The sequence below is a fragment of the Calcarisporiella thermophila genome, assembly GCF_041956535.1.
Source record: "Calcarisporiella thermophila strain CBS 279.70 unplaced genomic scaffold VTP21scaffold_22, whole genome shotgun sequence".
NCBI lineage: Eukaryota > Fungi > Calcarisporiellomycota > Calcarisporiellomycetes > Calcarisporiellales > Calcarisporiellaceae > Calcarisporiella > Calcarisporiella thermophila.
In genome coordinates, this window is record NW_027192212.1 from 362,542 (window position 1) to 375,979 (window position 13,438).

The 13,438-nt window shown below is 47.8% G+C and overlaps 6 protein-coding genes across 6 annotated transcripts; 4 read left to right on the plus strand and 2 right to left on the minus strand.

Moving 5' to 3' along the window:
* Positions 1–185: 185 nt before the first annotated feature.
* VTP21DRAFT_5470 (uncharacterized protein) lies at positions 186–4,914 on the plus strand (the record flags this gene model as incomplete). The annotated part of the gene is made up of 2 exons (XM_069395995.1): positions 186–879; positions 941–4,914. 2 exons carry the CDS (start codon positions 186–188, stop codon positions 4,912–4,914), a joined length of 4,668 nt encoding a protein of 1,555 aa, XP_069248038.1.
* A 428-nt stretch (positions 4,915–5,342) lies between these two features.
* VTP21DRAFT_5471 (uncharacterized protein) lies at positions 5,343–6,652 on the minus strand (the record flags this gene model as incomplete). The annotated part of the gene is made up of 5 exons (XM_069395996.1): positions 5,343–6,199; positions 6,259–6,318; positions 6,384–6,401; positions 6,486–6,581; positions 6,649–6,652. 5 exons carry the CDS (start codon positions 6,650–6,652, stop codon positions 5,343–5,345), a joined length of 1,035 nt encoding a protein of 344 aa, XP_069248039.1.
* Positions 6,653–7,445: 793 nt separating this feature from the next.
* Positions 7,446–7,887, plus strand: VTP21DRAFT_5472 (uncharacterized protein; the record flags this gene model as incomplete). The annotated part of the gene is made up of 3 exons (XM_069395997.1): positions 7,446–7,534; positions 7,600–7,699; positions 7,807–7,887. The coding sequence occupies 3 exons, from the start codon at positions 7,446–7,448 to the stop codon at positions 7,885–7,887; spliced, it is 270 nt and encodes an 89-aa protein (XP_069248040.1).
* Positions 7,888–8,372: 485 nt separating this feature from the next.
* On the plus strand, positions 8,373–11,278 carry VTP21DRAFT_5473 (uncharacterized protein; the record flags this gene model as incomplete). Its single annotated transcript, XM_069395998.1, has 3 exons — positions 8,373–9,053; positions 9,142–9,447; positions 9,512–11,278. The coding sequence occupies 3 exons, from the start codon at positions 8,373–8,375 to the stop codon at positions 11,276–11,278; spliced, it is 2,754 nt and encodes a 917-aa protein (XP_069248041.1).
* Positions 11,279–11,705: 427 nt separating this feature from the next.
* VTP21DRAFT_5474 (mitochondrial 37S ribosomal protein uS2m) lies at positions 11,706–12,789 on the minus strand (the record flags this gene model as incomplete). Its single annotated transcript, XM_069395999.1, has 3 exons — positions 11,706–12,397; positions 12,470–12,553; positions 12,621–12,789. The coding sequence occupies 3 exons, from the start codon at positions 12,787–12,789 to the stop codon at positions 11,706–11,708; spliced, it is 945 nt and encodes a 314-aa protein (XP_069248042.1).
* A 68-nt stretch (positions 12,790–12,857) lies between these two features.
* VTP21DRAFT_5475 (uncharacterized protein) lies at positions 12,858–13,381 on the plus strand (the record flags this gene model as incomplete). Its single annotated transcript, XM_069396000.1, has 2 exons — positions 12,858–12,999; positions 13,080–13,381. The coding sequence occupies 2 exons, from the start codon at positions 12,858–12,860 to the stop codon at positions 13,379–13,381; spliced, it is 444 nt and encodes a 147-aa protein (XP_069248043.1).
* Between the last annotated feature and the right edge of the window lie 57 nt (positions 13,382–13,438).

Sequence of the window (13,438 nt, forward strand, 5' to 3'; positions counted from 1 at the left end):
TACAAATAAAAGAATTCCAGGTATCCCACAGATATCCGTTGTTTATCCCCCATTTAATTATGATTCATTAATCATCCGAAATAAATTCTCGATGAAAGCAAAAAAAAACACTTAGCACTTTTTATTTTCTCTAATATCCGCTAGCAATTAGCATTTGCCTTTTTTTTTTTTGGGGGAATATACTAATGACGGCACAACCAACTATGCCCACTCCCGAGGTGGTCAAAATTCCTATCCTCGGTGCCGAGTCTATAGTGGTTGGCTTCCACTTACTTAATTATCTCGCTCATGATATTGTCGTCAACATCCCTTCACATACCTATGTCCTTATCACCGATACGAATATTGCACCGCTCTATCTCGAACCCCTTCTCTCACATTTTGCTGCCCATACTTCAGCACGTATTCTCACCTATACCATATCGCCGGGTGAGGCTTCTAAAACCCGAGCAACTAAGATGGAAATCGAGGACTTTCTGCTGGGGAAAGCCTGTACCAGAGACACGTGTATTATAGCGATCGGGGGGGGCGTAATAGGTGACTTGGTCGGGTTTGTGGCTGCGACCTTTATGCGAGGAGTCTCGTTTGTGCAGGTGCCCACCACCTTGCTCGCCATGGTGGACTCTTCCATTGGAGGCAAGACAGCCATTGACACCCCCCATGGAAAGAATCTTATTGGGGCTTTCTGGCAACCGAAACGCATCTATATCGATTTGGCCTTCTTGCAAACATTGCCCGAACGCGAATTCACCAATGGGATGGCAGAAGTTATTAAAACTGCTGCTATTTGGAATGAAAAAGAATTCGCCATTTTGGAAAACAACATTGATCGCATACGGGAGGCAGTATTAAATCCTCCAAAAGACGTGCCCTATCAAGGTAAATCTTGCGCTCCCATTTTGATAACGCTGATGCTTACATTGGTCGCCGTTTTTCATAGGCGCCTTAGAGAGCACGCGCACGCAAGGCCAGCGGCTCTTGCTTGAAGTCGTGCTCGGCTCCGCTAGGACCAAGGCCTATGTTGTCTCAAATGATGAGCGCGAGTCAGGTCTTCGTGGCCTTCTTAACTTCGGGCACTCTGTTGGACACGCTATTGAGGCTTTGCTCACGCCTCAAATGCTCCACGGTGAATGTGTTTCGATCGGTATGATTAAAGAGGCCGAGATCTCGCGAAATCTCGGCCATCTTAAGCATTCTGCCGTTGGGCGTCTTCAAAAATGCTTACAGGGATATGGGCTACCGGTATCGTTGGAGGAGAAACGGGTTCGCGACCTGGTGGGTGGGAAATATTGCCCTGTGAATGAGTTGATGGAGGTTATGAAGGTGGACAAGAAAAACGAGGGCGACAAGAAGCGGATCGTGTTGCTGGCAACGATCGGGAAGACGGTTGAGCCAAAGGCTTCCGTAGTGTCCGACGATGTCATTCGCAAGGTGCTGTCGCCAGCAATGCTCGTCTATCCGGTGACGGATACTCTCGTACCCAAGGCTGAGGCAACCTTGTCGACGCCGGGCTCCAAGTCCATTTCAAACCGCGCACTTGTACTGGCCGCCCTCGCACAGGGAACCTGCCGGCTTAAAGGCTTGTTGCACTCTGACGATACAGAGGTCATGCTAAACGCCCTAAGCCGACTAGGGGGGGCAACTTTCGAATGGGAGGATGATGGAGAGACGCTGGTAGTCACGGGCGGCGGAGGTCAGCTACGCGTTCCCGATGTCGAGCTTTATTTGGGGAATGCCGGGACAGCTGCCCGTTTTCTGACGACAGTTTGCACGCTTGCCAGTGGTGAAAAGCCCACCGTAATAACTGGCAATGCTCGAATGAAACAGCGCCCCATCGCACCTCTGGTCAATGCCCTTCGTGCCAACGGACAGGATATTAATTATCTTGAAAATGAGGGATCTCTTCCACTTGAGATAGCGCCAATGGGTGGCCTCAAGGGGGGAACGATTCATTTGGCCGCCTCGGTCTCTTCTCAGTATGTCTCCTCGATTTTGATGTGTGCACCCTACGCAACCAGCGACAATGGGGTGACCCTTGTCCTCACCGGTGGGCAGGTGATTTCGCAGCCATACATCGACATGACCATCGCCATGATGGAGACGTTTGGGTGTAGCGTCGAACGGCTCCCAAACAATACCTATTACATTCCCCGTGGAGTGTATAAAAACCCCTCTGAATACGTCGTGGAATCAGATGCATCCTCCGCTACGTACCCTCTTGCGTGGGCCGCCATTACCGGCTCTGTATGCACTATTCCAAACATCGGGTCGGCGTCGCTCCAAGGGGATTCTGCCTTTGCTGTTAAAGTGCTGCGGGAAATGGGGTGCACTGTCACGCAGACCGCATCGTCGACAACCGTGCAAGGCCCCCCCGTGGGAAAACTCCGCCCGATCGATCACATCGACATGGAGACTATGACCGATGCCTTTTTGACTGCCACCGTATTGGCTGCGGTGGCAAATGGTACGACCCGGATTACCGGCATCGCAAATCAACGCGTTAAGGAGTGCAACCGAATTGCAGCCATGGTCCACGAGCTCGCGAAATTCGGCGTCAAGTGCAACGAGCTCCCAGATGGGATCGAGATCTACGGGGCCCCCATTTCCAGCCTTAAGCCCCCTACCGAGGGAGTTCGATGCTACGACGACCACCGGGTTGCAATGTCATTTTCGGTTTTGGGATGTGTTGCCCCTGGTGGAACTCTGATAAGGGAGAAAAAATGCGTGGAGAAAACCTGGCCTGCGTGGTGGGACGCGCTCGAGCATGTGCTGGGCGTGCATTTGCGAGGTGAGGACATCGGGCCGCAGCACGGGGATCGCTCTACCCTACACGCACCTCGGTTTGACGCGACTATCCTGGTGATTGGCATGCGGGGATCCGGGAAAACCACCCTTGGCAAATTCATGGCTCGAAAATTGAAACGTCATTTCTTGGACTTGGATGCTCATTTTGAGCAAGTCGCCGGCGTCACCATATTCGAGCTTATCCGCGAGAAAGGGTGGGCCGCATTCCGCGAGAAAGAGGCGGAGATATTGCCGCAAGTGTTGGCGGCGCATCCCACCGGATACGTGGTATCTTGTGGAGGTGGTATAGTGGAGATGCCCGAAAACCGCGAGGCACTGCAGCGTTACGCACGCGCGGGTGGGGTGGTCCTCCATCTTCGTCGGGACATCCATGAAATAATCGCTTATCTTGAAAAGGACCAGACGCGACCATCCTTTGGCTCGAATATAAATGAGGTTTGGGAGCTTCGGAAACCCTGGTACCAAGAATGCTGCACGCACGAATTCGTTGCATTAACTGAGCAGGGCAATGGTTGGGGAGCAGTGGAGCGTGATCTGGAGCGCTTTTTGCACCAACTTAGGGCTGCTCCTTCCGTGGTCTCTAAGCCGAGTTATTTCCTCTCGCTCACAGTCCCAGACGTGCGGGATGCGGCCACCACCATAGAGGGGATGACCGGAGGGGTTGATGCGGTGGAGTTGCGGGTGGATCTGCTAAACCTTGGGGAAAATGGTATGCCCTCCATTGACTACGTCGGCGAACAGGTTGCACTACTTCGGCGCTTGACCCCGTTGCCCATTATTTTTACGGTGCGCTCTGTTGGCCAGGGCGGCCGCTTCCCTGACAACGAAGAGGGCAAAATGTTCGAGTTGCTGCACTGGGGATGCAAATGGGGTTGCGAATATGTTGACGTGGAGATGGGTTGGTCTCAGCAAGAACTGACGAAGCTCGTGGCAAAGAAGTCGACGACGCAGCTGATAGCATCTTGGCACGATATCCGCGGGGAGACTCCGTGGGGCTCGCAGGCACTGCAAGACAAGTTCAAGCTCGCGGAGCGATATGGGGATATCATTAAACTGATTGGAACGGCAAAGACGTGGCAAGATAATTTGAAAGTTCATGAATTTGTCGCCGACCAAAAGAGTAAAAAGCCCGTTATCGCTTTGAATATGGGCGCGAGCGGGCAGCTGTCTCGTGTGCTCAACCAAGTCTTCACCCCTGTGACTCATCCATCGTTGCCGGCCAAGGCAGCCCCCGGGCAAATGTCTGTCAGCGAGATTCATCAGGCACGTCACCTAATCGGGATGCTTCCTGCACAGAAGTACTTTTTGATTGGAACCCCAATCGCCCATTCAATGTCTCCCACTCTGCATAACACGGGGTTCAGAGCGCTGGGTCTTCCGCATCACTACGGGCTGCTCGAGTGTCAAAACGTCCAGGACGCAGTCGCCCATTTTTCGGATGAGGATTTCGGAGGATGCTCCGTCACCATCCCGCACAAGGAGACTGTCATAAGCTATTTAGCAGAGATCTCGCGCGAAGCCTCCATAATTGGAGCGGTGAATACCGTTATCAAGCTCGAGGACGGATCGCTCCATGGGGAGAATACAGACTGGATTGGAATTGTCAAATGCTTGCAGCGAGTTTTGCATATGAATCCAATTGAATGCTCCAAAGAAATGGCGCTAGTGGTCGGAGCGGGTGGAACCTCGCGGGCAGCCCTCTTTGCATTGCATCACCTTGGCTTCCAGCGGATTGGCATATGGAATCGCACGGTCTCTACTGCTCAGTCTCTCGTCGACTCTTTTGCTCAGCACGGCGTCAAACTTGAGCTGGTTACCGATTGCCAGTCCGTGAGGCCCTCTGTCATCATTTCGACCGTGCCCGGGGATGCTGATGTCCAGCTGTCAACCGAGTGGTTTGAAAATCAGCCCAAGGGTATTGCACTCGACATGGCCTATAAGCCTCGAGTGACCCCGCTGCTTGCAAAGGCAAAAAGTGCCGGATGGAACACGGTGGAGGGGGTTGAGGTTCTAGTGGAGCAAGGGCTTGAGCAATTCAGGCTCTGGACCGGGCTGCAGCCTCCCCGTCAAGTGATGACCGCCGAAGTGTTCAACAAGTACACGCTCTAATATCGTTCTATTTTTATGGCCTTATTCAATTATATATATATATCGAAGTAAAAGAAAAAAAAAGAAATCCAATGTTTTTGTCCGATGCCCATGAATGAACTTTGAATAAAACTAGTCTTGGCCAGTTGATGAAAAAGTGCAGTATCCAAATTCTAATGCTCATTTGACACAGGTGAAAAGAATAAAGAATTTTATAGGAAAAAAAAATAAAAAAATAATGTAAGTAATTAAGAAAAAAAGGTGAACACCCTTGTCACACATTTACTCACACACTAAAACATAGACACTACTAACAAAAAAGCAAAGACGATAATAAAGATAAAGAGAAGTGTATAAAAACAGAATCGTCCCATCCATTTATATAAAAAGTAGAGGACAAGGAGTAAGAATATATTATCTGAAATAATATATACCGTTTCTTTTTGTTTTTACTTGGACTCGGCCCCGTTCTCCTGCTTGCTCTCCGATGCGGATTTTGAATCCTGGTGAGCATGCTTTTCCTTCTCCTTCAACCGTTCTTCTACGCGCCGCAATGCCTCGTTTGTGTCAATAGGCCTGGCGCCACCGAAAGGATCCGGTTTATTTTTGGGGGGTTGTGCCGGGGCCGAAGCAGAGTCGCCTGAGCTAACCGTCCGCTTTTGCAGCTCCAGCCGTTTACGCTGCTGGGGGGCAGAGGAATCGGAGCCGAACCGGTCCTCGCGCTCACCCCGACGATCTGAGTTGCGACGGCTGGAGAATGCGCCACCACTCCAGGAAGTATCCCTGCGCTCTCTGTCATCCTGCCGCTCAAACCCACCGCGTTCCCGGAATCCACCACGCCTCTCACCCCTCTCGGCACGGTCACCGCGGTCCTCAAAACCACGACGTCGTGGAGGCTCTACAGGCTCAACGGGGGTTGAGCGCCGCCATGATGACACATCTGTCCGATCCACACGGGGCTCCCGTACTGGCCGCTCCCTAGGGGGCTCTGCCACACTAACTCGCACCGCATTGTCCTTGATATTCTGTCCATTCAAATCCAATGCAGCTGTCAGCGTAGCCAAATCGTCAAATTCCACATATCCAAAGCCTTTGGGCCTTTCGTCGACTTTGTCACGGATGAGACGAATGCTCGCAACACCTGGACCAAAAAATTCAGCAACGTCCTCATCAGTAACATCAAGTGGGAGATTGCCGATATGTGCAGTGAATGGGGGTTTGGTAGGAAGAGCAACAGGAGCGCGCTCCCCACGAGGATGGCGTTCTCTACGTTCAAAGCGGTCGTCATCGCGACGATCGTGGCGATCTGAAATCAACCATCATTTAGAATTGGAAATTATTGCAAAATAAATCATCGATCTCTACCGAATCCACGATCACGTTCACGGTCTCCAAATCCACCACGACGGGGCTGCTCTTCATTTTCTATTGCGAATAAATTTTGGAATTTAAATAAAAATAAACCGCAACCACTGACAGAAATCACTTACCATTGAATACTGCAGCGGCTATAGGATAGATGCGAAATTAAAATATGTTAATAATTGCCGATCATGATGCAAAAATATATTCCTATGTTAGCATATGCTTACGCGCAGAGGGTAGATCCACCATATCATCGGCCCAGGAACCTGTGGATTGACTCCCCAAGAATTCGCCTAGTGACATTTTTTTCGCTTTTTTCCCAGCTAGTAAAAAGGATAAGGAACAATTAGTTTTCATGACAGCAATCTAGTCACTGGCGAAAATCGTTACCCATATTGAATATTAGTTTTTTTTCCCTTTGAGATTATAAGAGATCAAGTTCTCTTGTATACGAGATATATATCAAGAGAAATGCGAAAAAAAGAGACCTTTTTTGTTCCCTTCACAGCATGCGGCCGCTTCTCGTAAACAGTGTGGCGCAGTTCGGATACATTTTCAAACCTAATCCTCGCAGCTAATTGTCCAAGGAGGCTAGTCTATGACGAAAAAAAAAAAAGCTCTCGGATGATGACAGCGAAGCTTACAAAAACAAGCATTGTATTTTGAATGCTGATTGCCGTTGTTATTTCGATTTAATTTTCTTGTGGATCAAACAAGGCATTCTTGTTTTCCCCCGCATTCCAAGCGGTGTGATATGTGATATGGATGACTTACTTTTTAGCGTATTGTTTATGTTGGTTGCATAGCTCGGAAGACGCATGGTCTTTTTAGAATAGATTACACGGCATTGAAAGCAAGGGAAAGAAAATCTCGCACACTTATGACATAGGGCGAGTTCCATAAAAGAGCAAGTTAGATTTGGTCGCTCTAATTACAAAATAGCGAGCCACATAGTCCAAAATGCTTCGGAATTTTTAGATGGAAATCGAGCATTCAGCACTTGGAACAAACTTAGAATGGAAATAGCCATAGAGCGAGTGATAGCAGATGATATAAATTTGGTCTAGTATTTTATTATCGCTATGTAAATTAGAGCGAGCTTAGGATCGCCGACGACGTGCCAGGCCAATATTCTTAGGCCAAGAGCGTGGCCCAGGGGGAAATGGTCCATTGATAGAAACAAGGCTATGAACCGTGCTGGTTTCCAGGCAATTTCAGATCCAAATCCCGGCAAATGGCCAAGCCCGAAGCTCCATTCGAAATTTTCCTGTTTCTCGTAAATTTTTTCTTGAATAAGGAACTAAAATATTTGCCCAGCTGATTCCATTGAGCTTCATAAAGCAAGGATTCCACGGTGGTGCCCAGCAGGCAAAGGTTCAGTCTCTCTGAGATGCGAAAACGACTAAAGAGACAAGAATGTATACTCTTCAGCGTCGATAAGGTAATTCAGATTCTGACTAGGGGGCCTTGAGGGCCCGGGGAATAACACGTCAATGAAACTGACGTCAATTTCTGGATTATGGGAATCGCAAAACATTTTATTATTAGCAACCAGGAGAAATTTCTTCACCAAAAAGCCCTCAAATGAAATCCCTACTCGCGACTTGTGCTTGGCCGATAACGAATTGAGTGTCAGGAGAAAAATAAAATTTGATGTGCTTATTTTTTATGGTTTTTCTGCTCACAGCCCCCGACAAGATCAACACTGGAGTGCGAAGTTGATACACATATTGCCTGTGACTTGGGTTTTTTTTCTTTTTCATCTCTTTATAACAATAGGGCTTTGATCCTCATCCCACACTTTCTGTTGCCATATTCTTTTTGCACTCCCTTCATCATCAATTCTGAAGCGTTTTCTTAGTTGCATTTGATCCACCATTTTTTTTTTTTTTTTCAAAACCCAGAATTCAAGGTGTTCTCATCTATTTTATTGAATTCATCTATTTTTCGGCCCTCTCTTTTTTAATCACTCTAACTATCTTCTTTTTCATCTACTCTCCATTTTCCTTTCATTCCTCAGTTAGTAAGCACAGCATTTAGTTCGCAATATCCTCCCTCTCTTTTTTCCATCCTTTTATTTCTGTGCCTGTTCCAAGGCCGCGCTCCAGTGACCTATGACCAGTGAAACTTCCAATCTGCGCAAACTCAATGGTAATGGCCTTCCACGCTACCTTGACGACAGCCACAACTTCTCATACCTTAAAAAACTCTCACCGTGCTCCAAGCGGCGGCGTCCCTTCGCTATGGCGGCGCGACGGGGTGGCTATTTCACTCGCTATCTCATCTATTTCTTATTACTATGCCTTATGATGGTAATGATGAGCTATCTCCCGCTTTGGCGGGGGATGCAGGAATTGAGCGAGCATGCCAATTCATCAATGAGCGGAGACGCAGGCGCCGGTGCAGCATTGCAGAAAGGTGATCATATTGTCCTCTATCGAATTATTGGTAATGATCTCCCTCCGCGACACAAGGCGGGACAGACTTTACGAAATGTGCGATTTATACTTGAAAATGAACCCGATTTTCCCCGCACGGTAAAATGGTGGATTCTCAACCGCATCGTTGATCCGGCAAGTGAGCAAGCCTTGATACGGCTGCTGAAACAGTACCGTCAGCCATATTTTCGAATTCCTTTCTCAGAGGAAGAGTATTTGCAGAAGGATTTCCGACTGGAAGACTTTCCAGAGCCTGATTTTTTCCACTCAACAGAATACATGCGTTTTTCCAAAGCAGCGAAACTACGAACAATCGATTACACCTATACTGATAAAAATCTTTATGCAATGAATAATGTAAGTACAATTGATGCCGTATCTGGTCGCGATTGACATTTCGTCGACTTGATTGTATCGATTAACCGTCATTTTTGTTATGGATTAGAACGGCGGTCGAAATGAAGCGCTTAATCATGCAAAACATAAGCTCAAGGGTGTTAAATGGATATTCCCGTTTGATGGAAACTGCTATTTGACCAAGGGTGCGTTCGATGACATCCTCAAACAGCTCAACAAATACGGCAAAACACACCCATACTTCATCGTGCCTATGGCTAGATTAATCAACAATACGCAGTTGTTAACTGGGCCTGATGTGCAGCCCAAAACGCCCGAAGAGCCTCAGATAATATTCCGGGTTGACTCGACCGAAGAATATAATCTTCAGATGCGCTATGGGCGCCGTTCAAAAGTATTTATTAATTCTCATTTCCCTAAGAGATACCGGATTAATCATCAATGCATCATTTTCTTAGCTGGAGCTACTCTGGCGTTTGGGAGCACTGGAAAACCGACGTGCACTAAATAAGCCCCAGGTTCCGTGGGAGCCGGTGGAGCGTGAGTATTCACCGACGGACAAGGGCAAATTTAAGTCTGCAGGCTGGGTTTTTCGTTTATTCTCTGGCCAAGCAAATCAGGAGGAGTCGAAGAAAGAGGCTTCTTCAATTCGCGCGTTTAATCGTCTACTGGCCATCCAGGACTTCCTGGATGGGGTGGATGAGCGGATTGCAAGAAAGCAATTTCGACAAGAAAACCTGTTTTTATACAGCGAAGAAGGATTAAAACAGTCAAGATTTCGATACTGGGGTGGAGATTCCAAAATCGAAGCGATTGTGGAACAATTGCAGGAGGAAGCCGACGAACTAGTGGCAAAGGTGCAGCGAGAGTTCCGAGAAGAGAGGGTTGTAGCAAGAGTGACCGGCAGTGGGCTAGCACGTACGTTATCGCATCCGTTTGGGCCGAACGATAATGAGAAGGATTCGGCTGCAATGGGGGCGGAGGAGGAACCTATGTTGAATGAGCCTGATACGGGCCATGACGAGAGGGATTCTAGCGAGGGAACTCGGGGCAGTTCTTTCCCGAAACCGGTCTTTGCCAGCTCAACTACGGCATCGTCGGACCCCAGTGGCCAGACTACTCGTCCTTTGCGCATTTCACTCTCCTCGCTGAGTGAGTCTGTGACCACCCTCGCACTTGCGCACTTCTTCACCAGTAATGAGACGTATGCGCGATGGGCTGGAAATTTGGTGCGTGTTCACCTGCTCGCAGAATACGCGCTTGAAACCGCAGATGAAGTTCACCCCCCGGCCCTACATGCGGATCACTCTGATTTCTTGAATGATCAAGGTTACTCATTCCCTTCACTCCACCGCTTGCCTCGAGTCATTCCCAAACACGGCACGTTGCCTCTGGCTATTCCCCCCGATTTGACCACAGCAGATCTTGCCCCACTACTAGATGCGATACGTATGCTGAGAAAAGCCCATGCTCTGACCCACAAAGAATATGTTGATCTGCAATCGATTGCTTCCGACTTGCTTGAATACTTGGTCAATTCACCCACGGGGATCCATCTGGCACAAATGCCCGATCATCGTGGAACGGGCTATGATCTACAAGTCGCTGCTTTGGCTACATTCACTGATGATGTTAGATTGTATCTCAGGGTGATCAATCGATGTCGCATGCGCGTCGGACGGCAGTTTGATCAGGACGGACAACAACGCCAGCATTTTGCTGATGCAAAAGTGGCCTCGCTTGCGCTGACGGAGAGGCAGCGACTTCTTGTAAGGCTACACTATGATACATTGAACTTTGCCCACTGGACGCTGCTTGCCCACGCGGTGCAGAATGCTGGGGTTGGGCGCGATCTGTGGCACTATACTGCCCGTGACCGCGGGAAAGTTTCACTTGCGGTTGCAGTACATCTGAATAGATATATAGGAGCGCAAGATGACTACGAGGACGGCGAGTGGATACGCTCACGCCTACTACCTCTCGCTCGCCTGGCATACTCTACGCATCAACGCTCGCCCGTTATTAACACCCAAATACACAAAAATATCATACGCGTGCTGGACCGCGTGAAGAGCAGGTGGTCATATCTATGGGAGTCCCCTGAATTAGCTTCTGGTAGGGCAGGAGATTTAGCAGACGTGATTGGCATTTCTTCGGGAGGTGGTAGTTCAAGCGGAGGAGCACGGAGTGGATTCCCCCCTTACTGGGTATTAGGTGTTCTTTGATTTTTTTATATCCTTTTTTTTTTTCCTTTCAAAAAGTAGATTTTTTTCTTTTTACTCTTCGTCGCTGATTATTGTTAACATTGGGCTTTATCACTAAATTTTTTTTCAAATTTAGTTTTTTTTTTCATTCACTTTATTTTATTTTTACTGTATCTTCTCTCTTTTTTGACATTTACTTTATATATATGAGAAAAAAGAAAGAGGAATTTTAAAATGGTTGGAGAATGCTTTGTTTCTTTTTTTTTTTGTACAAGCACCCGTCTTCTAGAGAATTCTGAAAATGTTATCTTAAATATACTTCTTTTAACTTTTATCCTCGACTCAATACCCTCCCGAGTAAAATGACGGATTATATGACGAGATGCATCATGAAAAGAAAGGGCAAGTTTATTATATAAGTAATATGAGGTTCTATGAAAATCTATCGTCACTGCCGGTTGGCGATTTTCTTTTGCCGATCTAATGTGTCCAGCTCATGTCTCCGCATCGTGGTACCCTCCTTCACGGCCTTGCTCAACACGCCTGCAATCAGTTCCACTCCTCTCACGGAATCATCGTTAGCAGGAATGGGGTAGGTGACCCGACGAGGGTCGTAGTCAGTATCTGTGATGGCAACAACTGGAATGGTACATGCGTTTGCCTCGGCCAAAACAATCTCGTTTTCGATCGGGTTCATGACGAGAATGAGATCGGGCTTGAGCTTCCTTCGGGTGTCGGGGCCGAGTGCACCGAGGACTTGCTGTGCGTTAGTGAGGGTGCCTGGTAGCCACCGTTTTGTGACATGAAGTGCTCCACATTCTTGCGCCGCTTTAGCCACAACCTCTCCAATCTGCGGGCGGGTCCCAACAAACAGCACATTACCTCCTCTGTAAGCTACCTCACGGACAAGAGCACACGCGCGGCGTAGATAGACTAATGTGTGGGCAAGGTTGATAATGCTAATCCCTGCACGAGTACCAAATACAAATGGAAGACTATGCGCGTTCCATAGAGATGTGGAGTGACCAAGGTGAAGATTAGCAGCAAGAAGATGCGGAATGGTGAGATCGTAGGCTGTTGGTGAAGGAGGAGAGACGTTGGAGGTGTGTTGTGTAGAACCTATCTGTTCATACTCAGGCACTAAACAAGGGACAAGGCAAATCAAGATTAGAACCACATTGATTTGCCAACGCATCGCAATTTATATATTACGTAGTTTTTCGAAGCGCTTCTTAAGCTCTTCTGTGGATAGCTGTGGACGGTTCTCGGAAGGTGTATTTAATGCGCGTGTCAATACTGAAAGACGAAGAAAATCAGATCAATAGTATGAAAAATGGAGTAAGATGTAGGGTAAAGCATTTACCTCGAGATTGTAAACTAGCTATTTGCCATGCATTTCGTCTTAATGCCATCATCTTTGCTTCTATTTGATCAACTTGGATAATCGCTCTGTCCCAAAGCTTTAAGTTCTTGAAATTTTGTTTATCCTCAATAGTATGACGAAACCAAAATTTGACTGCGAAATTAAACATTTTAACTTAAGATAGGCAGTAGACTTCCCCCGGTAGATTCGGCCCAAAAGAAAGGAGTTGCGATAAGCATGGCCGAAATCACGTACAAAACGGTTGTTGCCATAACTTCAGAATCGCTTCCTTCGCTTGATGCCATTGCTAAGCAAGTAGGCGATCCATCTGCCGGAGCAATCACAACGTTTGTGGGCACTACACGAGATACCTTCGAAGGTAATCCATTCGACTGCATTCATATCATAATTCTCACGCTATCATCAAATCAAATGTTCATTGCTTTATCCACTTGACAGGCAAACGTGTTCTACGCCTCGAATATGAAGCATACGACCCTATGGCTACCCAAACTCTGCATTCTATAATAGCGGAAGCACGCACAAAATGGCCAGTTGGCAATATCAGTATTTATCATCGGACCGGCACTGTGCCTATCGGAGAGGCCTCCGTCATTATAGCGGTGAGTGGAGTGCATCGGCGTGAGACGATACAAGCTGTTGAATATCTGATTGATGAGCTAAAGCGAAAGTGTCCGATCTGGAAGCGAGAGGTGTATGAGGATGGGGCAGTGTGGAAGGCCAATAAGGAGTGCTGTTAAGGTTTTTCATATGCCACTTGGCATATATTAGATGCGATCGCGATAGAAGTGCGTGCT